At 46.4% G+C, this 24,265-nt stretch overlaps 2 protein-coding genes across 7 annotated transcripts in view; one reads left to right on the top strand and one right to left on the bottom strand.

The window, feature by feature from the left end:
* The window catches only part of CAMKK1 (calcium/calmodulin dependent protein kinase kinase 1), a 62,080-nt gene extending 40,282 nt beyond the window's left edge, over positions 1 to 21,798 (top strand). For all 6 annotated transcript variants that reach the window (XM_085521727.1, XM_085521725.1, XM_015880719.3 and 3 more), the window contains 11 exons: positions 538 to 671; positions 1,246 to 1,282; positions 2,282 to 2,303; positions 3,343 to 3,431; positions 11,522 to 11,721; positions 12,166 to 12,219; positions 12,780 to 12,853; positions 15,487 to 15,574; positions 16,349 to 16,477; positions 16,888 to 16,991; positions 19,321 to 21,798. In XM_085521727.1, coding sequence (XP_085377853.1) covers positions 538 to 671; positions 1,246 to 1,282; positions 2,282 to 2,303; positions 3,343 to 3,431; positions 11,522 to 11,721; positions 12,166 to 12,219; positions 12,780 to 12,853; positions 15,487 to 15,574; positions 16,349 to 16,477; positions 16,888 to 16,991; positions 19,321 to 19,393 — 1,004 coding nt within the window. In that variant the 3' untranslated portion in view covers positions 19,394 to 21,798. The remainder of the gene's footprint in view (positions 1 to 537; positions 672 to 1,245; positions 1,283 to 2,281; positions 2,304 to 3,342; positions 3,432 to 11,521; positions 11,722 to 12,165; positions 12,220 to 12,779; positions 12,854 to 15,486; positions 15,575 to 16,348; positions 16,478 to 16,887; positions 16,992 to 19,320) is intronic.
* An 808-nt stretch (positions 21,799 to 22,606) lies between these two features.
* On the bottom strand, positions 22,607 to 24,259 carry MIS12 (MIS12 kinetochore complex component). The gene has a single exon (XM_015880725.3). The coding sequence runs from the start codon at positions 23,952 to 23,954 to the stop codon at positions 23,322 to 23,324; it is 633 nt and encodes a 210-aa protein (XP_015736211.1). The 5' UTR covers positions 23,955 to 24,259; the 3' UTR covers positions 22,607 to 23,321.
* Between the last annotated feature and the right edge of the window lie 6 nt (positions 24,260 to 24,265).

Genomic DNA, 24,265 nt, shown 5'->3' with positions numbered 1-24,265 from the left:
TGCTCGTTGTCCTCAGCCAGGCAAATCTCTCAATAGAAACATTGCCTGGAAGGAGTGCAGAACTTTACCTTGTTTGAAGGCTTCCCAAGTAGTTGGAGGGTTGGTTAAAATGCAGCGGGTAGTGAAAGACCAAGCACAGAGAAATTCAAAGCACTTGGTAATTGGGTTTCTGGCTTTGATTTTCTAGTCTTTGAAGTACTGGCTCTTCCCTTTCCATCATCTATGAAACCTAATTAAGTACTGGAATTTAGGTAGGGTTAGACCCCCTTCCTCCCAGGGGCTCTTCTGTCCCTTTAGATTAGCACCTTGTCCCAGAGGTGGGACCACAGGATCTGACAGGCAGACCAGGCCAGAAGTCAGCAGGAGCAAGCTTGAATGTGGTTTGGAAATCACTGCTCAGGGTGGAGCTTGTAATGCTTTGGGATCATAATACACCAATTCCAGAGTAGCTGAAGATACCCTGCAGAAGTCCCAGTTGCTGTTCATTTCTGCATGCTGAAAGCTGAGTTTTTCCTCACTGCATTATTGTGATTGTAGGTCGACCTCCTCCTAGAGGGTCGAAATCATCCTCAGGAGAGCAGTCTAAATCAATGGCACCACTGGACAGAGTCTACCAGGAAATAGCCATATTAAAGAAACTGGACCATGTCAACGTTGTTAAACTGATAGAGGTGAGCTACTTCTCCACCCTAAGCAAAACCCTGAAGCAAATCTGGTTTGTATTCTGACAAGAGGACATTCCTTTAGCTACTCCTACTTCAGCTGAAATTGTTTTAAAGCAATTGTTCCAAAGTATAGGCTGGTTATCTTAAATAAGATCACACCAGTTGTGTGTGACAAACTGACACACTTATCTTGGGCTTTGGCCTGGTGCCCAAGTGAGGGCAGCTGGATGTGCTGGTAGAAAAAGCAGCAAGCTTTGACCAGTGAAACTGGTGTATAGACAAGCATGGGAGCGTGGACAAATGGGAGACTTCATTGCCATTTTCAATGTTGGCTGATATCAGATCAGGATAAACAGTGCCTTTTTATTGGTAAGTGGTTTCTACAAATATGGGGAGGAGCTGGAAGGAGTGTCCTGTGTCCTTCACCACCTCCAAACCCCCCAAGAATCTCTAAATATCAGTGTAACTCTTTCTTAATGCTTTGAGGCTTAGCATGGTGTACAGGGAGCAGTGAAATGCTGTTTGATTAAAAATGACTTTTCTTGCTATTTTTCTTCCTCATTTCTGTTTTCAACTACAGGTCCTTGATGATCCTGCAGAAGACAACTTATACATGGGTATGTGAATCATTATATGCTAACAGAACTGTCTGGTCTTTAGGCTTAGCGATGTGAATAACTTGTATCAGGTCTTGGGAGGCAACTTGTACCAACTTAGCAGGGTTAGTTTTCCTGAGAAGGCAGTCCCCTTTGCAATTAGGGCATGGCAGCCATGTGTTCCAGCAGAGCTGCAGCCATCTCCTTAACCAGAAGGACACTAAAAAGTTGTGACAGCCGCTCTGCCCTCTTCTTTATGTATGCAGGTTCCAATTCCAGAGCCAGGAGAGAAGGGAAGGGTGCAGGAGGGTTTTTCGTACCCCCAGCACCTGGGCTCAAGCACCAGGCTGGAGCTAGGAGACCTCAAATGTCCCCTTGTTTTCCTGCAAGTTGCTTCATATCCTAGCATTGCTACCAAGACAGTATTTCATAGAACCTCAGTAATTGCTGCCAAAGGACCAGAAAACACCCATGGCTGGGACAAGCTGCCATTTAACCCCCTAATCAGACACACAAACTCTCATATTCTGCAAACCTCCGCTCATGCCAATAAATTCTCTACAATTCCACCCCCTGGGGAGCGTTTACCTCTCTGGTAGCATTATAGCTGTACTGCTGATTCTCACAGCAGAAATGGAGCGGTGTGTTCTTAGAGCACCTCATTCAGTATCAGCAATTTAGCAGAAATATCACCAAACACCTTCCCTGGCGGTACTGAATGAGGCAGGCCTCAAATCAGCAAGGACTAACACTGGGATCAGCAGAAGAATTGCTGGTAAATTACCCACTGTCTTCTTGCTTGAAACTGGCAGGAGATGGGGATATTTGTCTTTGCTGAAGAGATGAATATTTTCATTTAGCATCCCCTGATGTTCTTGTCATGTGGGAACTAAGAAAGGTGAAGGAGATAAATTGATTTTGCAGGTATAGGAATGAGTGTATTGTTACAGGTGCTAAAAAATGAATAAGCCTGGTTCTCTCTTCCCTGTTTCATTTGTGGCTTGATTTCCTTCCTTGCAGTGTTTGACCTCCTGAGGAAAGGGTAAGTAGCCCTCCTGGGATTCCTTGCTGAAATTTTTGGTGTTTATTGTTAGCTTCCTAGGTGAAACTGAACCTTTGATGTGCACAGTGGGACAAATCACCCTCTACAGGCAAGCACAGAGGAGACAAACCAGCTGTAGTTACCTTCATGCTGTCACAGGTTGGGACAGTGCAGTGGATCATAATGGACTCAGAGAAAATCTGTCCTGATGTCAGGCTTTGATCCTGATGCTAAATTTGGTGCCATTTCCCCAGTAGATGCCTGGAAGAGAAGCTCTTTGTAGGGAATATTATGATGGGGTAGCAGCCATATCATAGCTTTCTCTGATGCAAGAGTATAGAATAACGTCAGTCTTACTTTGCCCTCAGTATTAATATATTGTGGGTGGCTATTTAGTTGGCACATTTCCATGGCAGGTTTAGTGATGTTGTGGGTGTCTGCACTACTTTTTGCTACACCTGGGCTGGATCTGCAGCCCTACAGAGTTGCAGTGAGGTTGAGAGAGATGGGGGAGATTCCCAGAGGGCTTATTTCTCCCTTTGGCCCTTATACAAGCCTCTTGCAGACAGCCAGCACCAGCAGGCTACTGGTGAGAGGCTGCCAGTCTCCCTGGTGACCAGGCTGATGACTGTGTTGTAGGAAGCAGTGGTGGGAAGCTCCTCCAATCAGCTGAGGCCAGGGAATGTGCTGTTTGACCAAGCACAGGCTGTCTGCCTCTAGTGGAAGGCAATTAGACTCCATTAGTTGCTCTGCCAGTCCTGTTGCTTGTGTTGTTTCTGCCTGGTTTCAGCAGCAGAAAAATGCTTATATAGAGGGAGAAAAAGCAGTTTCAGAAAAATGCAGATGGGAAAAGAAGGTTATCTATCAATTGGCAGCAAGGAGGGAAGAGAGGTGGAGGCTTTGTCCTGGACCTTCTGGGATCCAGGCCCTCAGTGATAGGACCACAGTGATACAGAATAATTTCAGGGACGTAAAACCTCAGTAGTAAATGTTGCTGCCATTTTGCAAAGAACTCAGTTACTCTCCTTCTTCCTTCCAGGGCCGTCATGGAGGTACCAAGTGAGGAGCCATTCAGTGAGGATCAGGCCCGGCTCTACTTCCGAGACATTGTTCTGGGCATTGAGTATTGTGAGTACCACCAAAAGTGATGGCTGTTTGCAATGCGTGTCAGCTTCCTGTTTGGCTGGAGAGAAGCCTTTCAACATCAGTAGGCTGTATCAGCTTAGCCAGCAAGATCCTCTCTAATTGCATGTGACAGAGTTTGCAGTTGGTGGTTCTGCTCAACTCGGGTTTACCCAGGTTGCATAACAGATGCTGGAACCAGACATTCTGTGGAAGGGAAATTAGGAAAACAGTAGCTTGCTTTTTTCCTCTTTGTCTTTTCAGAGATAGTCTCTGAAAGCAGTGCTAGCAAAGAAGCATTTGTAGTGAAGTAGACTGAGTCAGTAGCTTCAGCTGGAACAAAGAGCTGCCTCCACCTTAGCAAGGCAAGCACTAACCATGGGGAGTGCAGCATAATGTGGCTTAGATTGCTCTATATATTCCTAAATGCCCAGAAATAGAATAGAATGCAACATGAGAGGCTGGTGATGACTAGTTGTTCAAGAGCAGTCATCATTAGAATTGACTGGAAGGGAGATGGCATGATAGTGAGTGATGGTATGATAAAAGGGCAGATAAAAATCCTTGTTGCCAAATACAGATAATGTATGAGGGGGAGAAACAGCACTAAAAATATGTACATCGTGACAGGCTCTAAATGAGCTGTTCTCACTCAGTTCTTGTTCTGGATATTTTTCTTGTAAATGCCATTGCCCAGAGATAGTCAACAAAGTTAACAGGATTTAGTGAATTACTGGGAATGGAATAAAGAATAAAGCAGAAAATATCATTATGCAATTGTTTGTAATGGCCAGTGAGCATTGTGCAAAGTAAGAAAGGTCAGATATTGGCAAGACAGAGAGCTGTGTCACATCCCTGTATCATTTGAGGTGACATTTTCCCAGCTGTTACAACATCAGGAAGAAAATAGGAAGGAAGGAATTGTTTCAAATGTACTTTCAAAGGTCCAGCACGTAGCTGTGTCAAGCATGAAAGGAGCATTTCACGCTGTTGTAGTGCCTTGAGCCACGTCTGCCTTCATTTCACTCAATCTCAAGTGGCCTCTGCAAGCTCAGCACTTCTGAGGGTCAGGATGAGCCCTTCGCTTTCCTAAGGCTTTCACTGAAGGTGTGTCACCAGGTTTCAAATGGCAAGCAGTTCTTGCAGAGAACAGGTTTCTGATGAGCATTGATGGCCCTTGCCAAGGCAGAGGAATGTGGTTTGCAGTGTCCTGGTCCATCTTCACTGAAATACAATGTCACCTCATTTTGTTTATCTAACATCAATGGGAAAAGTAGCAGTTAATGGAAATGAAATCACTGTTTACTCTTTTGTGACAGTCCAGAGAATTCTGTGCTGTAAGGTGTATATGAATGGGGATGGGAAGCTTAAGGCTGCTTTTCAGTAGAGTCTGAAGGGCAAAGACTGCAGCTTTTTATATTCTCATCAGTATTCACACTATTGCAGAACCTTTATGCCTCAGCTGGGAGATGCAGGCTCTGCTGTGCTGGATGATGCTGGCACTTGCAGTAGGTAACAGCTCTCACTCAGAAGAAAGTTTAGCTTAGAAGACAGTGGAAAAAAAAAAGAGTTCTTGTTGTCCTTGGCAAAGAGAATGAAATGGGGCAATAAATTATAGGATGCCCAAGCACACACAACAGTGGGAACAATAAGATGCTTTATTTTGGGCTATTGAGTAAGCACTTATTTTATTAGTAAATGAAAGTTAAAAATGGTGTTCTCTCAGAACTGCTGGGTAAATGCATGGCAATTATTATGTAATTACAGGGGGAAAGTGCACCGTTTATGCACACTGAAGGAAAAGTGTTGCCAGGCAATCTAGAGATTGCAAGGTAATTTTAATGGAAGCATACATAATTGTTATGTAATTTGGGAGACTCAATAACCATGCAGCTGCTTGAAGCTCACAGTCATCACAGCAGCAAATGCATCATTGCTGGTTGGGTTTTATTAAATTAGAAGTTGCAAAGTGGATTCCTGTCAGAGCCTGCAAGGTGTTAATCCAGGTCCACGTGCTGCACTCTGCAAACAGGGGGACGCAGTGGAGGGAAGTGGTTGCAGTAGCCAAACAGATGGGAAATGTGGGTGTGAGCTTCAGCTGACAGAAGAGGTGACCAGACACAGGCATGCTCTGTGCTGCCCCTGCTTTTAAAGATGTCTATTGCATTGTGCTTTAGGGCTGTCTTTTGGAGGCCACAGAGTCCTTTTCTGTGTCATTGTTACAAAGTCAAGTGTCCTTCCATCCCTTTGAGCATCTGTTAGAAAAAGCTAGGAATTGTGGAGTCCTCCAGACCTAATTAATGACAGCACAACTGTATTTTGGGGTTAGAAATATGGCTGAAAATACTTACTATGCACTTTAACGTTTCCTTCCCCCCAGGAAAGCATTGAGATTTTCTGGACAAAGACAGGTATTCTCCTGTGCTTTACTTACTGTTTTCCTTCTGATACCTTGGATGTGGCCATAATACAGGCTCAGTTTCATGCCACTATTTGAGTTTCCTAATGCACTGACTGGGAGGTGACTGATAGTTTAGAATTGCACAGTAAATGGGTTTGCTGAGGGATGGTGAGTTTGGCATGATGCTGTTTCACTTTGGCAGAGGAACAGTGGAAATCAGTATCGGGTGAAGGGAGGGTTTTCTTCCATTGTTGGCAAGGAATGTTTTTCTTGTGACCTGACAATTGTTTCAATACAATGAACAGGTACCTGAAACTATCCCCAGTGGTGGGAGCTTCGAGAGAGGTATGAGGAAGTCTAACACATATAAAAGCAGGAGGGATGTGCCAGGCAGGTATCCAGTTAGGATTGGAACACAAGTGTCTTTGTTTAGTAAGAGCTTAAGTGGCTTTGTTTAGTAAGAGCTTAAATAAGGCGTCAGAGTAAGCAAGTGAAAGGCCTGTCTGAGCAGGTAGCTTAGCTCTGACAGTAGCCAGGGGCAGACACTTAACACAGAGCAAGCACACAGCTTGACCCAAGAGAAAACCCTGCTGACTTGTACAGTGTAGATGAAACACAGGGGCCATCCCTTCTGCTGTGTACCTGCAAACTTGGTATCTCTTTGGGTTCATGAGAAGCTGAAAGAATTGTTGTGTGACTAAAAGGAGAAAAAAATATACTTTTTTTTCCGGCGTTCTCTGTAGAAAACGCATGATTTCTCTACTGCAATTGCTAAGGGTAGCAATTCTGGTTCCCTGTGCTGAGGAATGCTTTTCTCATCTGTGTGAACTATTGAGCTCAAAGGAGAGTTGTGATACACTGCTAAAGACATTGGGAAGTCACCTTTATGGAATCAGTTCTCTACCTGTACAAGTGCCTGTGAAGCTGGGAGTCCCAGTGCACTAAGCCTGGAGCAGTAATGAAGTACCTGATATGCTGATCAAAGCATGGCTTTCCTGAGATAAGACTTAATCTACTTAATCATCAATATGTGAGTATAGTCTCCATTATCTTGAAAGTCAAGCGAATAAATCAACAGCGTAGTCAACACAGGCTTGTCCCTTCTGAAGATTATTGACTGCCACGTAAGCCAGGGGTAGAGTCTGTCAAGTCTCAGTGACGTGGATGGGTTTGGGCTCTTCTGTTTCATGACAGGTGTGGGTTCCTCAGGTCTTGTGTTGACATGATGCAGCAGAACTTGAACACAAGTCCATGGTGGAGCTTAAATGAACTCCCAGCCTGTTTGCTCTCTTGTGGATTCCTTTAATGCAGTTGTGTGTGTTGCTGATAAATGAGCAGCGAGTACTGAATGTAACAGTAATTAGCTGATGGAGTAGATCAGAGAGATGCATAAGAATCGTTTATGAAAGATCAAGCAGTTTGATTTTTTTTGTTTCATTTGAGGTGTTATGTAAGCAGTTATTCTTGGGGCAATGAGCAGCCCTAAGTGCAGGCTCTGCAGCTCCCTTTGGCAGTACCTGCTGTATGTAGCCCATCCTCAGCATTGCCAGTGGTCCCTTGAACGTTGCCACATATGTAGCTGCAGCAGGAAGCCGTTCTGTGTGTGTCCTCTGTGACTTGCTGTGCTCGTGTGGTTTGGATGGCAGGTGTAGATGGCAGCCTTGGGCCTGAGTAACACTATTGAACAGTGCGCTACATCCATTTCCTCTGGCTCATTCTAAGTGTGCTGCAGACTAGTGGGGAGGCTTGCTTCAAAGAGCAGCCTTTCTTTTAAGCTCTGGATGGTGGTGCAGCAGCTTCCTTGGGAGTGTTAAATCATTTCTTTGCTACAGGGGTAATGTGAAAGTAATACTAAACAGACTGCGCAGTAGCACCATATGGATTGCTTTTGCCCTTGAATGGGACTCTGGTTTTAATCAAGTATAATTCAACATCAGCCTCGGTAAATAGCAGGATGTGTCAGTGCATTGCAAAAATTTTATATGTGCAGTTTTTAAATGGGCTTTTAGCAAGTTGGTATTAATCTGCTGGAGCTCTGAGGTTTCCAGAAGGAAATGCAGTAAAAGGCACCTTTTTAAAAAGGGGTAGGGAACAATCTCTCATTTCTCATTTCCCAGCACTGCTCTCTGTTCCCTACTGGCCTTCACTGACTGTTAACATAGACAGACAGTTCCCAGGTGCTTGCTTCTGAATGAAAAGGAAAGCCTCCTTAGACCTTGAATAACCCACGGTATCTGAATTGAGGAGCATTTGTGAAATGGCAGCATAGTTGCATGCTGCAAAAACAGCTGGTTTGTCCCATTGAAGACAGCAAAGGGACTGAAGAGAAATAAGTGATTTGCTCAGCAGGGCTCTGCTGACAAGTGATGATGGAGCAGGGTGGCAGAGCTGCAGGAGACCCATGGAGGGCCCAGGCAGGGCCACGTGCTGCTCACACAGGGAAGAGCCAGCTGGCCTAGCAGCAGAGATCCTCACCTAAATCTGCCCCTTTCTCCAGCCCCATCTACTTCATTACCCTGTCTTATCATTACTTTATGTTTCACGGCAATACTAACCCACACAGTGCAGGTTGCAGTTGCAGTGCTCCCAGACCCACACCTTCCTGAGAGAGCTGAGTGGTGAGAGCCTCCTGGGGACAATGTGCTTATTATTGCAGCAATGACACTTGTAGGAATGGCTTTCTGCAATACTTTGTAGTTACTAAAGTCATTTGGCTCCGATGTTCAGAGGCAGAGTAAGCCTGTGCTTTCCTTTAATACCCTTTCCACAACACCCTCTGGCTTTTCTAGGAGATGATGTTCAATGTGTACCAAAACATTGTCCTAAGTGGGCATGTTTTGTAAGCTGGATGTACAAACTCACCCCCTGCAGAGTTGGCACCTGGACTGTTTTGAAGGCTTGGAATGATTGGGATGGCAGAATACAACCAGGATTTCACTGAGTCCAGTTCTGGATGCGCCTGGCCAGGCTTTCAAACACAAGTTAAGATGGCAATGCAGTGTGTGCACCCTTATTTTTCATGCCTGCTCTATTCATGGGGCAGCGGTGAAGTTTAGCAAACAGGTATTTCTAAAGCATTTTGGGAACTGTGCCTCAGAAATGTTATACCAATTCATGGCATTGTTATTCAGATGCAAATTGGCCTGAAATACCGTTACCTTTCCACGGAAGTGAAGAATGTCTCTAATAAAACCAAATTTAATGGAGCTCTCCGGAATCAGACTTTCTCCTAAGGGCTCTGTGATATCTTACATGGTTTCATTTTCATTATGAAGTGGTATCGATTTATTTTTTTGAATTAGGTCTGTCAACACAGAAAGTGCAGAGCATCTTGGAGCACAGAGGAGCTGTTACAGCGAGCTGCTGACCTCTACTCTTAAGAGCAAAATCATTTCCAGATAACAGCAATGAGGGGAACCATTTCATCAGTTTGTTGAAGCAGCTTCAGTAAAGTGATCTGCTTTGGCCGGCTGTAAAGCACCAAGGACTTTAAGAACTGCATTTCTTCAGAACAGAAAAGTGATTTCAGGTTGCCTTCATCACGTTAGTAGCTCTACACCAAATCATTTCTTGGCAGGCATGAACTAAAGCTCTTCGTCTTTGTAGCTGTGATGGAGCCTCAGTCATTTGCACCAGCTGGTGCTTGGTGCATGATTTCTGTCCCCTGTCCTCCTTTCTTTATGGCTATTGCCTCTCCACAAGGCAGCTAGGCAGAAGACATGCTGTAAGGACAGCATAAGTTTTTCAAGCCAGCTGGCACAGAACTTTAATTGCTGTCACCCAGACTGCATTGCAAAGCAGCACGGTGTGTGGGTTGGACACTGCTCCCAGCGCCACCATTCCTGACCTGGCCGTCCACATCCTCTCTGTGCTTATCCCCTTCTCATCTCAGTTTACTGCTATTTAAACTGTGTGCCAGTTTTGCCCCTGGCTGACATTACATTGCAATACCCTGGGACATGTCAGTCTCACTTTTGAAAGCACAGCCCGTGCTTTGCTTCCCTAGAGGCACTTGTGCTGATTTTCTCCTCTAAGCGGTCTAGGTCATAGATTGTCCCTAATGCTCATGTCAAGAGTGGATGTTCTGGTCTGTGAGGCAGAGATGTTCATTGACTCTAGAGTTGGACTACCTTTTGTTTTCTACTCCTTTGTTCAACAGTCATATTGCTGCAGAGCTCAGACACGCTGAGCACCAGGCTGATGTGAGCACTGAACAAACAGAGCAACTGGTAAACAGACCATGTTTTCCTTCTACTTTCACTCAATTGCTTTAAGGCAGGGAATATGTTTTATGAGATAAATAGTGTGGGATAAAATAATAAAGAGCAGAGAGTACCTGCTTCCCTAGTGCAGATCTCTCTGTTTTCAGGCTTAGCTCTGGGGATGGTCGATGCATTTTTGTAGGCTGTATTTTTGTAGGGGTTTTGGGAATCTCAGCTCTGTAGGATCAGACATACGGTTCAGCAGCCTTCACCCAGGCATGTGTGAAGGGCATCTAATCATTTCCTGAAGGGAAACATCATTTCCACCCTTCCCCATTTTCTTTTTTTTGCTCTACCTCTATTACCATAATGAAATGTCAGCTTGCCACCAGCTTTGCTGCATAGCAGATGTCTCCTCATAATTGCTGTTGTCGCAGAGCTTTCAGTGTTAATCTGACTGTCTAGCCAGGCTGTTACAGCGTTAACTGGCTCACATCACAGCATGGCCACACAGTTGCTGCATATCTTGAAGAGGATGTAACCACCAGTGTTTCTAACTCATGCTCACCACCAAGCTTTTGTCTACTATGTCTCTAGATCAGCTCTTAGGGGAATGGAGCATCTCAGGGTGTGTGTGCTGCTAATGAGTCAGCTGCCCACAGCACGCTGCTTAACATATAGCGCCTTTGAAATCTCTCCCAGGCAGCCTCAGTGTGCTGCCCAGATGAGTTATATGGAAGTGCTCCTAGATCTCTGCATGTGTTTGAGGCTCTCTTTCATGTGCCAAGGACAACATCAATCAGCAGTGCTTTAACCCAAGGAGAGGACCTTGCAGAAAAAATATCTGCAAGCGTGATTTCCCTTCCTCAGACAAGGCCTGCTGGAAAGCTTTCTTGGGAAGAGCAGGATGGTTACATGGAGGTTGTTTGTTCTTGCTCCTAAACACAAGCTGATTTGCTCTGTGGGACAGGCTGCTTCTGCAGCAATGTGCTAAACACGTTTGTAAACCAGGAAAGGATGAGATCAGTATTTTCCCCTCCCAATTGCATGTTTCCTGTGAGATGCCAAAAGCAAATGTGAAAATGGTAATTGAGGCTGGGGGAGCAGTGGGGTGTGGGGGTCCTGTTCTCCTAGGGAAGGCAGTAAGAACTAAAGCATTTCCACTTCTGTTCAGTGAAGTCTGTTGGATTTTCTACAGTTCTCCATTTGGGGCCCATTTCATGTTCTGAAAGCTGTTCTTTGATTTACATTTTTTTTTCTCTACGTTCCTAAGAGTCATTTTTTTTTTTCTACAGCTCCCTGCTGCTTCTTTCCTCAGCAGAAATTGCTTTATTGCAGCTGCAGTGTTACTTCATAGATAGCTTGTAATGAAAGATTCCTGCTTTCAGAGCAGGATCTGTGAGTCTGCACCTTTATTTGCATCTTTGCATAAAGATTTTTGTTTGGGTGGATCAACTACCATTGCAAACCATATTCTTGTCTTTTTTTATTAGTGCACTACCAGAAGATCATTCATCGGGACATCAAGCCTTCCAATTTGCTCTTAGGCGATGATGGGCATGTCAAAATTGCTGATTTTGGAGTCAGTAATCAGTTTGAAGGGAACGATGCACAGCTTTCCAGCACGGCAGGAACACCAGCCTTCATGGCACCAGAGGCCATATCAAACACAGGCAAAAGCTTCAGTGGAAAGGTAGGTTGTGGTTCACAGCCAGTGTCTCCTGGCATCTCACAGGCACTGCGCAAAGGGTGGTGCCACACCTACATCCTTTGCATTTTGCCCTCGCTGGCATTATGGTGTAGGTTGGTATTGTTTTCAAGTAAAATCAAAGCTCTGATTTTGTGTTCAGTTCAGGCAAAACTCACATTGGTTGTTCTATGTTCTATACAGCAGGTAGATGGACTTTTTGTCAAACCCCTGCCATGACAAGGAGGCAGGTTAGAGTCCAATAGGACCCTTTCCCTATGAACTCCATAAATGCCTTTAGGAGCCCAACTTCAGAGAGAGACTGCAATAAAATTAAACCTAAAATGTTCAATGTGTGCAAGTAGTTCTGTGAGTCAGTGGGAAAATCCAGCTCATTTCTATCATCTCTGTGTTGTATCTAATTTACTGCTTGCACTTGCTTTCTTTCAGGCACTTGATGTATGGGCCATGGGAATTACCCTGTACTGCTTTGTTTACGGGAAGGTAAGCTGGCTTTCAGATGCTGGAGCCCTGTATGAGAGTGTCTGCCTGCCTGTCTTTTGGCTCATTCCTTTCCAAATAAAGGCAAATGTTAGGAGCAGAGGTCTACTTTCTACACACTTCTGTTTTCCCAAATCACATTGCAGATGAGAAGGGACTTCAAGAGCCAACTCCTTTACTCAGAGTGGAAAAACAGGTGTTTAAATAATAGTACCTAACTCTAAATTACAGCTGTCACACAGGTCTTCAAGCAGTGAAACAGGGCAGTCAGTATCAGTATCTCTGTGATACAGATAGAAAAATGTAGCAGAGAAAAGGAAAACGATCACATGGTAGGCTGGATAGAGAGGGGTGTCCCAGTTGTGTTCTGTATTTGCTTGGTCCCTCCACCTTTCTTTACTTACTTTAAAGAAATGGAATTATTTTGTGGAGGAGATTTGACTTCCATCTCCACATCAAATCCAGACAATGCACACAGGAAGTTCACTTCTGTTGAATGAATGGCAAACTCCAAAGCAGTGCCAGGATCTTTGACAACTGGGAAATCTTTGTTTGTTTTACAGTGTCCTTTTATAGATGAATATATTCTGGGTCTTCATAACAAGATCAAGAGCAAGCCTGTGGAGTTCCCAGAAGAGTAAGTAAACTTTACTCAGCTACTGTCAAGTAAAGTTCAGTCTTTGGCATTGCTCACTGTGCAGTATAAATGCTGGTGGATCACCATGGAGGGATGGACAGAAGCAGGTGAGGTTCTTTGCATTCTCCTGGGTTCTTCATATGAGTGTTGTGCCAGCATTACTGTAAAAGCATTGCAGCTGCCTTTGCTGCTTCTGTTTGTACATTGTGCAGATGGAGACTAAAGACAATTGCTCTGGAGACTTGGATGTAAAGTACGTCTGATATTAGAGAGGAAGGGAGAGATATTGCCAGACAACACCAGATAATGTACAAATATCCACTGTTACATTGTTTGTGATATATTCACTGAGTTTTTAGGCACTCCCAGTGAGGGGTTGGACCTCTGCCTCAGCAATCCCAGGCTTCCTTCTGAGTCTGCAAAGAGAAATGGGTACTTAGAATGTCCTATTTTAGACATCTGCTTTAGATAGGATGACTCATAACCCAGGCTCCACTGGCTGTATTAATTACCTCTCCACTGACTGAAGCGCAGCCGCTGCTGTAGGAATCAATCTCTACTTGGGCTGATGGAGCCACACTGAGGACTGTGTTGATCACACCTCTGCTCCTACAGACCTAAGCGCTGGTTTGGTGTCAAACACAGACCCCAGTTGCTGGTATGGGACTGTTCTGGTGATAGCTGAGATTTGGCACATAGCAGGGCTGCCGGCACTGAGAGCACAAAGGCAGACCACATTCTACATTGCTGTGTTTCCACCTATTGTTCTATAGTTGGTGCAGGACTTGGTCTGCAACAGCACTGCAGCAAAAAATAAATATAAACTGTTTGTTTTTCTCTAGTCTCTCTGCTTGCTTAGGTTCTGGCAGAATGCCTGTCCTCTCAGCCATCATATATTTGGGTTAGCAGTCAGCTTACAAGTGACTGTTCCCATCTGTCTCTGCAGTAAGATATTAACATTTAACGGGCTAACTGGGTTGTGCTAAGAACATTTTCTTCATTCAGACATTTCCTTCAGCAGTAATGCGGCTCTGCAGTTTATTTGGACTTCTCAGTCACCTGGTCTCTTGATCTAACAAAAAGCTGTACCCCTCATTAGGCTGCTGGATAAGTAGAGCTGCTGGGTGTTGACACCTGTCTAAACTGCGTCTATCTGTTAGATGAAATCATAACAAAGACACACATAAGGCTGGAATTCACTGGGCTGAGTCCACACTGACCTCCCATGGAATTAGCACCTCGTTACAGATAGGAATATTTTGGTTTCAATTTATTTCACCATGGCTACAACAGACGCATTCCTTTGTGCAGACAGTCCGTGGAAATTCATTGCCTGTTTCCTGACAACCTTTGAGACAGAGATGAAGCTGACTGTACCCATGACATCCTTTCCCTTCCCTTAGAGATGCTAGGATAAATATTTATCACTCCAGCATTCTTGTTCGTGTCGTTCAGTCCATGGCGTGGCATGAGGTGAATGAGGTTAGCTACAGTTTGTACCCTGATGATCCTGGCATGGCTAAAAAGCACACTGGATGGAGGAGTTTCTGACCAGGGACGTGCTCCTCTACATCAGGATCTCAGGAGCAGCACAGTTCTTCCCATTCTCACCTAAATCATTACCTGGAGTTCAGCCTTGGATGTAGGAAATCTCTGAGAGCTCCTCCTGCCATTCCCCTTGTCTGGGCTGTATTGCCTGTTCCCTGTAGACACTCGGTGCCATTCTGACAGTGTTCACTTTAAATTGCATTTATCTTCTGCCCCTTCCCACTGTGCTTTTTTGTGGTTGGCGAAAGATGCCATAACCCAAATGCACGTAAAGGACTCATAAATTATTGAACAGCAGCTATGATTTCATCAGACTAAAATATCCCTTATTATGCTTTGGTCTTCGTGTAGTTTTATGACAGTTTATTCCTTCTTTTTGGGGAGGGTGCAGAGGAGGTGGGCACAGTACCTGGTTCTCATCAGTGTTTTGAGTGTGATGTTGGCACTGAAATCCAGCCCTGCTGGCAAATGACATTTAATGCTGCCAAATCCATCTCCGTGCAGATATGCGCTTCATTGAAAGGCATTTCTGATACGGATTTTCAAGAACCTAGTGCAGTTGTGTCATATGCAGGCATTGTATTTCAGTAGCGCTTTTTGATCATACGGATCAAGTGTGTTTTTAAAGATGTGGCTTACATCATTAGCAACAGAAGTCATTGAAGTCTTCGGAGTAGAGCTGGGAGGGCCAGCAGGACCAAGGGCTTAATGAGAATAGAGTGGCTTCTGGGTTCAGGCAGGTCTAGCATTTGGCCTTAGAAACAGTGCTAAAAAGTCAGGTATATTTTCATCTCTTAGTCACATCTGTTCCTTCCCTCCTCTCATTATCCTGAGACTGAGCTATACAGGTAAGGAGTGCGTAGCTGTGTTAGTTGGCAGAAGAGTAAAACTGAATATCTTGGCAGTGACCACGATGCCTGAGAAGGAGCCAAGAAAACTAAACCTTCCTTTTTCTAGCTGGTTTGAAGAGAAAATGTCTTTCAAGCAGAGCAGGTTTTCTAACAAGTAACTGCAGGAGGGACTGTGTGTGCCTTGAGCACTGACAGTTCTCTTGTTAACTGTATACTGCTGTTTTCTTTACTCAGATCACAGATAAGTGATGAGCTCAAGGAGCTGATCTTACGCATGCTCGATAAAAATCCAGAAACAAGGATAACAGTCCCTGAAATTAAGGTAAACCGAACATTGATCTTACAGTCTTTTTGTCTCAGCTGAATTTTGTGTTCCTCTGGTACCTCCTAATGGGGCAGAGCTGTTCCCAATATTTGTTTTGTGAGCTTTTCCTGGCAAACTGCCGCAGAAAGGGAGAGTGCTCATTTTGCAGCGTGCTGCTGCTGCTTGCTTGGGGAATATTGACAAAAGCTCTCTTGTTTACTTATTTAAATGAAAATTACTCAAAAGCTGGCAGATCTGCAGTGAATCCCCAGTAGAATCAACATTGTCATGGGAACTGTGAGCTGCAGAGGCCATACTGTGAATGCCAGGCCTGTGTTACAGGGGCTAGCAGTGCCTTCCTTGTCTAGTACTTGTGGTCTCAAGGCATCACATTTGCTTCTATCAGTATTACTTGGGGGATGTTTATTAACACAGAGAACAAATGGTCCTGACAGGGCACAGTGCTTTGCAGAGTTTGCTTTCATTTTGTTTTATCACCTGTTTTCTGTCCTCTTTTCACCTCCCATTGAAGCCTTGAATCTGCAGGATTTCTCAGGGAGCCATTAGCATCCCTTAGAGGGCACACACTACTATTCCCTGCTTTGTCTCAGGCCAACACCAGCTCATTTACTGCTACAGATGATGGTAGGAAGGTTGAACTTTGAGAAGAAAAGTGACATCCCTTCCCTCCAAGCCCAGGAAGCCGCAGGCAATGATAGTGGGAAGTGTTTGAATTGCATTCAGTGATTTGGTGTGGCAGACTTTGAGCAGTCTGTGTTCCTCCCCACACAGGTACATCCATGGTTAACCAAGGGTGGCCAGGAGCCTCTGCCACTGGAAGAAGAGCACTGTACTGTGGTGGAGGTTACAGAGGAGGAAGTGAAGAACTCAGTGAAGACAATCCCAAGTTTGCCTGCTGTGGTATGTATAAACCACAACAGTTTATTTGAATGAGCCAAGATCAGGATACTTTGAAGCTCTCAATTGGTAAAGAAGGTTTGGAGGGTACATGTGTGCTGCTGGCCCAGGAGTGCTCTGAGTCTGCCTTCTTACAAACTTATGAGCAACAGGCAGCAGTCAGCAATATGTGCTTTGACTCCTGCCAGCAATGATCTGTGTCCAGGAATCTGAGCTCACTGCCTAAGGAAATGATGCTGAAACTGCTTGAAAGTGGCTGTTTTGTGGGTTTCTCTGGTACATGCTCTAGATGTAATGCTATTAAATGTCTGCTGAATTATTAAAGAGGCTGTTGTTAGACTCCTTTCAACTAACTTCAGTGGGATGATATGTCAGTCCTGCTGTTCTCACTGGTCTGTTTTTCTTCCTCAAAGATCCTAGTGAAGGCCATGCTAAGAAAACGCTCCTTTGGGAATCCATTTGAAGTTCTGACCAGACGGGAGGAGAGGTCCATGTCTGCTCCAGGGAACCTGCTAATGTATGTATATACAGCCTTACCTGCCTCTGCTGCGAGCGCAATGTAGGACCCCCCAGAAGTTGCAGTGATTCATCAAGCCTTGCAGATCCTGCAGACCATGGCCAGGTTCAGCCTTGTTGTTAATGGCATCTGCAGAAGACACACCAATCATTCCTTAATTTCTCCAGTTGCAGCATACAGAGGATTTATTTTTTAAGCCAGCTGTTCATTGTTCAAAGCTTAGTTCTGGGTTTCTGTCAGTATTTGCCATATTTCTTCTGTTTGCTCTAGGTTTCTCCTAATTGAGTCAGCACTGGCTTCACCACATTTTATTATGCTCATTTATTGCAACTACTACCTATCAAATTAATTGCTGTGTTTTGACAGACCCAATTTACTTTCCCATTATGGCTGCTACTGCTATTGATGACACGTGGCTGTATGGGGAATCAGTCTATTTAAGCAGCCTGCCCTGCTCTGAGAGAGCTGTCACTGTCCTTAGGGCCTTTCTGTGCACGTAGGGTGGGACTGAGCAAACCAGGAGGGACATGTGGCTGGCAGCTGACCTGAGTCTCACACCAGGAATAGCTTCTCCCAGAGCAGCACAGAGGGAGCTGCTCTGTGAGGGCTTTGTGCTGAGAAAGTCCTGGGGTCTTGCAGCTATGGGGCTGCTCAGGAATACACTGCAAAGATTACTTAGGCCAGGTATGTTTGCAGCATCATCTTTAACAAGGGAACAGCTACAGGCTGGGTTTATGTTTGCCTGGCATTTCTACTTAAAATACTGCCTTGGTTTCTGCTGGTGTTCAGCTTCAGTTTCTTCAGTTGGGAAGATTTCAGATAGATAACATGTAGATTCTGTTAGAACAGCAACAAACACAACCAAAAGCCATATCAGTTCTCATTGTAAAGGGAGTTGTCTCTTGGAAGAGCTGTGCCCCACAGTGCAGGTGGGTATTCTCACAGTTTAAGGATAGAATCACTAAATGTGGCATGGGCTTTTCTTCTGACGAGGACTCACCATCAGGAGGATTCTGTAGTGACAGACCCCATGCTCACATGGCTCTGCCTGCACTGCGCTATCAGTGCACAACCCATGGTACATGCTGCTCACACCGTGACCATGGCAGGACATTAACCCTCCCTGAAATAGCCAAATAGGGAGGCCCAGGTAAGTGTTTATGGCTGTCAGCAGCGTGCTGGTAGCAATCAGAAGCTTTTGGCAGTGGTAGGAGCTGGAGTGGGTTTGTATTAGTGCTTGCAGTGCTCATCCCCATCTCTCCTTTGGGCTGCAAGTAGACTTGACTGATGCTCTGTTGGCCATTTCATTCTGCTTGTTAGGTACAGAAATACAAGCTTGTTTGCCTGCTGTCACTGTCTTCATGATCACTTTCTTCCTTTGTCTCATTGTTTTGCTCTCAGGGACAGATTCCTCTTAAACACATCTATATATTTGCATCCATCTTTAAGGTAATTTGGTGTTTATATTTCCCCCAGGTGCTGTAGAAATGTCTTCCCCCTCAGCCTCTGTGACTTGTGCAGTAGTGACAGCATTCTGCTCCATCCTCCCTTCCTATAGGAGCAATTTTACTGCAGTAATTCTCTCTGTGTGTGTGGCACTAATGTTTATATATGCTTTTTCATTGTTACTATTCATCATTCTTTTGTGCTTCCTTCCTCTGGGAGGAAGGGGTGAAAGAAGTCTTGCTTGTGAGGAATGGTCTTTTTTCATTCAAGATGTATTTCAGAAATGAAGGCACAGCACAGCTGTGATCCTTTGTATCTGACATGGCTTGAAGCAGCAGCTCCAGTTAGAGGAACCTAAGATGTCCTGATGAGCTGGTCAGGCCCAGAAGGAAACCCACAGCTGCCCCATGGCAATTAACCTAAGGTTCACACACAGCCTCCCTCAGGACAGCAGTGGTGCTTAGGGTTCATAGAAAACCACTTCCAGGTGATGGAAGGGGCACTCTTTTGCTTATGGTTTTCTGTAAACAAGAAGAAAAACAAACTTCCCTGCCACTCTTCTCCCTCACAGTGTGCCTGTGTTCTTGGAATGGGACATCTGCAGCCCAAATGAGGGCAGAACTTCGGTGTTTAATGGGTGACTCACTGGGCATTGGGAAGGTGTTAACCATTTCCCAGGAGTGTGTGTGCTCTCAGTGCTGCAGTGCACTGAGCTGGGATATCTCTAACCTGTCTACATGGTACCAGCACAGCAGGCTGGTTTGTTGCTATTCCCTCTTACTATTAACGCTACTGACCTGTGTTGCCTGTTGGAAAAAAACACAGCTTGCTTGATTTTTGCATACTTCCCTCTAATCTCTCTGTTTCTGTGCTGTTCATATAGAAAACAAGGGAGCAGAGAAGGAGGCAGGGACTCAGAGCTGCCCGATGTGTGTGAAGATGAAGCTACGTCCTGAAGCCACGTGGCTGTCGCAGGCTGGTTGCTCACGTGCTGCTGCTGCTGCTGTACCCATCATGGTGTTGTTTGGCACATCTGCTCACATCGCAATGTCCAGGGCCTGCAAAGCAAAACGGACCAACCCAGCAAACTGAAAAGGAGGAAAAGAGCAGCAATAAAGAACCGAGCGAGTCTCAGCTGGCGGAGGGCTGGCTTGGCTTCTTGGGCAGCTGTGTTCCTCACGCCAGGTGTCCGTGTGCTCCTCTGTGTGTGCCTTGCTCTCCACTTGTGCTTCACGTGTGAGCTTTGTAGTTGGGTGTCTTGACCAATGAATGTTTTTATTTGCAATGCAGCAAACCAAACGTCGTCTCGTGGGTCGTTCACCCTGGAGACCTTTTTCCTTGCTTTTTTATTTTTTTCCCATCCTCTGTTTCAAAGATCAGGAAAAACGAATGGCATCAAAGCAGGGTCTTGTATCAGAGAGCGACTCAGTGCACACATAAAGCATTAAGTGTGGCAGGACACAGCCCTGCTCCAGCTGCTGATCACATTCTATGGATAGCAGAAGGATCAGATCTTCCTTTTGGTGTTTACACTGTCACTCTCTTTGCCTTTTTTCCCCCTTCTCCTCTTCACCCTTAACATAAACCCTACCAGCATTGATAGCTTTATTCATGGCAGTGTTACGAACTATAAGGAGTGTTTCCTGTATGTGCAGTGAGCCTTTGAATGCCACGGAGCTGAACCCCCAGGACACACCGTTGTACATGAAGGCTTCATGCATCTGCTGATGAACTGTTCCCAAGGAGCTGTGATTCACTCCATCTCCTGCTCCCAGTCCTGTGCACGTGGGTGATGTTATGAAGCCTAAAAAGAAGTGGACGGGTTTGGCATTTATCTGGTTTAAGGGTGATTTCCTTTCACACGCATCTCTTCGCTCCTTTAAAATGCCTGCCTGGTGCTTTCCAACTCTGATCTCCTGATAAACAGCCCAGAATGGGAGAGCTCTTAAGGATGGAGAACATTACGGAAGGGTTTTTGAACGAAGGAAGGTTACAGAACACGAATGGGATACAATGAAAACTTGATCTGTTGTTTAAGGCCATAGTTGTTAATTTTAAGACTAATTTTATGCACGTGCCGGTCTCTATAGCAATCCAGGGAGAGCTTCTAAACTTGGGATTGGAAGCTTCATGTCTACGTTTGGCAGCAGGTGAGAAACTGCACCCAAGGAGCAGATGGGGTTGTTTCATGGGCTGCTGGCTGTACAGACCAATCCATCAGAACACACACTGCTATTTCCCTTTGAGCTTTAAGGGGGGTCTGAGGATGCCCCCAGAAAGTCAATGGACTGAATTGTACGTAAAGGACATGATTAAATTTGGTTCCTTACTATTTTTTAGGTTAACCATGAGGATTTGGGGCTCGAGTCCCCTGATTTTGTGCCAGGGGATACGCATACAAGGATTATTAATAGCAACCCGTGTGCTCATTTTCCCATTCTGTTCATTGTAGATTGGTTTGGTTCCCATTGATTTTTGTAGCTTGGCTTTGCTTCCAGTGCCTTCTGCTTGCCAGCCCCTGCCTGCCGCCTCTCCGTCCTCCCTTCTGCTCGTCTCCAGGCGCCTTGCAGTGCTGGTGTGCAGCCCAAGGCAGGCTGCAGTGTGGGCTGTGCCCCACGTCCTGCCTGTAAATACTGGCCAAGCCTCGTGGCTTGGGGTGTATTCTTGTAGTGAAGGTATTTTGTCAAGGAGACCTTCTGTTCCTAAATGGGGCAGCAGGGTGATATCCTGTACACGTTATTGCTCTGGGGCTGTGTTCTGCACCACTTGCATCCAGGCGTTGTATCAATCCTGCGTTGTGCCTCTGCATGCAGCTGCAGTGCACTCAGCATCCCCCGAGGGCTGTGACTGCGCTTCAGCCGAGCACTGTGATACGTCCCTGCACACCGGAGCACCTGAACGTGTGCTTGAGCCATATTGACTCATAACGAAGATTTAAATGCTGCAAAAGGGAGGAAAAACCACGACGGAACCTTGGTGAGTCCCACAGTGGACCTGGGAACCCCCTGCTGGCGGTGCTGCTCCGACGGCCGCGTTGTGCAGGGGGCTCCTCCAGGCCATCAAAAGAACTGTAAATCCAAGAGAAAAACAAGGACTTTTCAGGACGTTGATGTGACCCTCCGTGCTGCTGTACCTGATCATGCCTGTTCTGTTAGTATTTAAAGTCTCTTGTTCTACTGGATGTGAAGTACGACTGTGTGTGTGCGCGCTCTGGTTCCAGCATGATGTATCTGCACTGCGTACTGTAATGGCACGTGGCCATTACCCTGTAAATATGTACCATGAATAGAGAGGCTATTTTTTGCATGCTTTTGTACTCTAGAACCAGAAAGGAAATGACAATAAAGCCCACAGGAATGATGCACGGTGTGGGTGTGATTCCTCACACAGTCCCTGTGCTTCTCAATGCTCTGGATGGGCACTCCAGTGCCTGGAGCTGGGCCTCTCTGCCCTGGCAGCTTCAATCTGGGCTGTTTTAGGAGCAGAGATTCTGTTTTTCAGCCCTGGAGCCCAACAGTGGTTTCCTCTGTGAGGATTTCAGGAGCAGCACTGAGCACTGCAGGGCCCTGAGCTCACATCAGCACTGAGCACTGCAGGGCCCTGAGCTCACATCAGCACTGAGCACTGCAGGGCTCTGAGCTCACATCAGCACTGAGCACTGCAGGGCTCTGAGCTCACATCAGCACTGAGCACTGCAGGGCTCTGAGCTCACATCAGCACTGAGCACTGCAGGGCTCTGAGCTCACATCAGCACTGAGCACTGCAGGGCCCTGAGCTCACATCAGCACTGAGCAGTGCAGGGCTCTGAGCTCATATCAGCACTGAGCGCTGCAGGGCCCTGAGCTCACATCAGCACTGAGCACTGCAGGGCTCTGAGCTCATATCAGCACTGAGCACTGCAGGGCTCTGAGCTCACATCAGCACTGAGCACTGCAGGGCTCTGAGCTCACATCAGCACTGAGCACTGCAGGGCTCTGAGCTCATATCAGCACTGAGCGCTGCAGGGCCCTGAGCTCACATCAGCACTGAGCACTGCAGGGCCCTGAGCTCACATCAGCACTGAGCAGTGCAGGGCTCTGAGCTCACATCAGCACTGAGCACTGCAGGGCTCTGAGCTGCTCCTGTGCCCCACCTTCACAAGGTCTGGAGGAATGAATTGCTAAACGTGCTTTCTGCTTTTAATGCACCTTTTATTGCAGCAATGGTTAACGTTTTTTTCAAGCATCTAGCTCAAATACCAATTAATTACTACTAAAAGAAAATCAGCCTATACAGGAGAGTTATAACCTGCTTTGCACACAGACTGATTTGAATGAAGTACAGAGAGAAGCAGCTTCATTAAGTGACTTGCAATGACTGCAGCACACCAATCAGCCCCACAGCATTCAGACAGCAAAACCCGATAAGCACTAATCAAATGAGCTTCACTGTTCAATAAGAAATAAAGACACCGGACCATAAAAATAAATCAACACAGAGTGAAGCAGGAGAAAGTGACCGAGTTGCTCATTTCCTCCTGTGTCAGCTGGATGAGCAGCACAGCACAAACCTGCTGAAACACCAGCCACCTCCATGCTCAGATAACCTGAGAGATGCTCTGTTTGTTCTAAAGTTGTTCAGAGTTAACATTAAGGCCCACGAAGGTGTCAGGTTATCCAGCCAAGAGTTCATTCCCAATCGTTGCTGTGCTTCTCAGGCTTTTCCTGTCCGTGCTTGTTGGTGCCAGCTGACACAGCTCCACACAGCCCCCTCCAGCAGCACTGGGTGTGGATGCTGGCAGGACCAAGTGAGGAAGGAACCACAGGAGATGCTTCTGGAAAGATAAACCCCCATCATTCAAAACGAGCCACCTCAATTTTCGCTGCTGCCTTCTGGAGGTTCCTATTACAGTAACTGTTCGTGTTTCTTGATCTTTTTGCTCTTCTCTTCAACATCTCTCAGCACGTCCTGCAGTTTCTTACAGTTCTGTGTCAGGAACACAAAGCTCTCTTTGAAGTTCCCGGTGCCGTGCTCCCTGCAGACGCTCTCCAGCCCATCAAACCACTGCACAACCTTCTCCAGCTCGGCCTGCACGACCTTCTGCTCCTCCAGCTCCGCACGCAGCGCCTGCCCAGCGGCCACCTCAGCCCTGCATTGCTGCTGCAGCTGGTTGATCTCATCCTGCAGGGCTTGGAACTCCTCCTGGCTGTAGGGGTACTGCTGGTGCACCCTGTCCTCGGGGAGCAGCACGTTGTCGGGGATGCTGAGCACCAGATGCAGCAGCACCTCCTCCATCTTCTCAAAGAGCTGATCGAAACGAGCCTTCATGAAGTGCAGGAACTTCTCCGTGCTCTGACGGATCTCGGAGCGGCTGATCCGGACATCGGGCAGCGCCTCGAGCTTCTTCAGGATGACGCTCTCCACCACCACCATCATCTCGAACAGGTAATCCTGGAACGCCAGGTAGATGCGCAGCATGCACGTCTGGGGGGTGAACCCGAAGAACTGAGTCTCGTAGGCCATGGGGCGGATCGACATGGCGGCGGAGGGGGGATGTTCAAGGCCTGGAGGTACGTGGGGAGCCGGGGTGGAGCTGATTGAGCACCTCGAGCCCTCACCGCAGGGATGGGACAGGAACGGGACGGGATCGGGATTAAAATCGGGTCAGGATCGGGACAGAACCGGGACAGGACCGGGACAGGTCCGGGCCGCTCCACCCGCCGTCCCTCCCGCCCCCTCAGCCGCCCCGATCTCCACAGACCCAACTTCCCGCTCAGCTTCGAACTCCCTCAGAGAGACAGCCAATCAGGTGGCAGCGTGAATGCAGGCATTGGCCAATCGAACGCTCC

The sequence above is a fragment of the Coturnix japonica genome, chromosome 22 (genome assembly GCF_054131305.1).
Source record: "Coturnix japonica strain WE chromosome 22, WE-NBRP24, whole genome shotgun sequence".
NCBI lineage: Eukaryota > Metazoa > Chordata > Aves > Galliformes > Phasianidae > Coturnix > Coturnix japonica.
The sequence above is the reverse complement of the archived record's forward strand: the minus strand, read 5'-3'. Positions and strand labels throughout refer to the sequence as shown.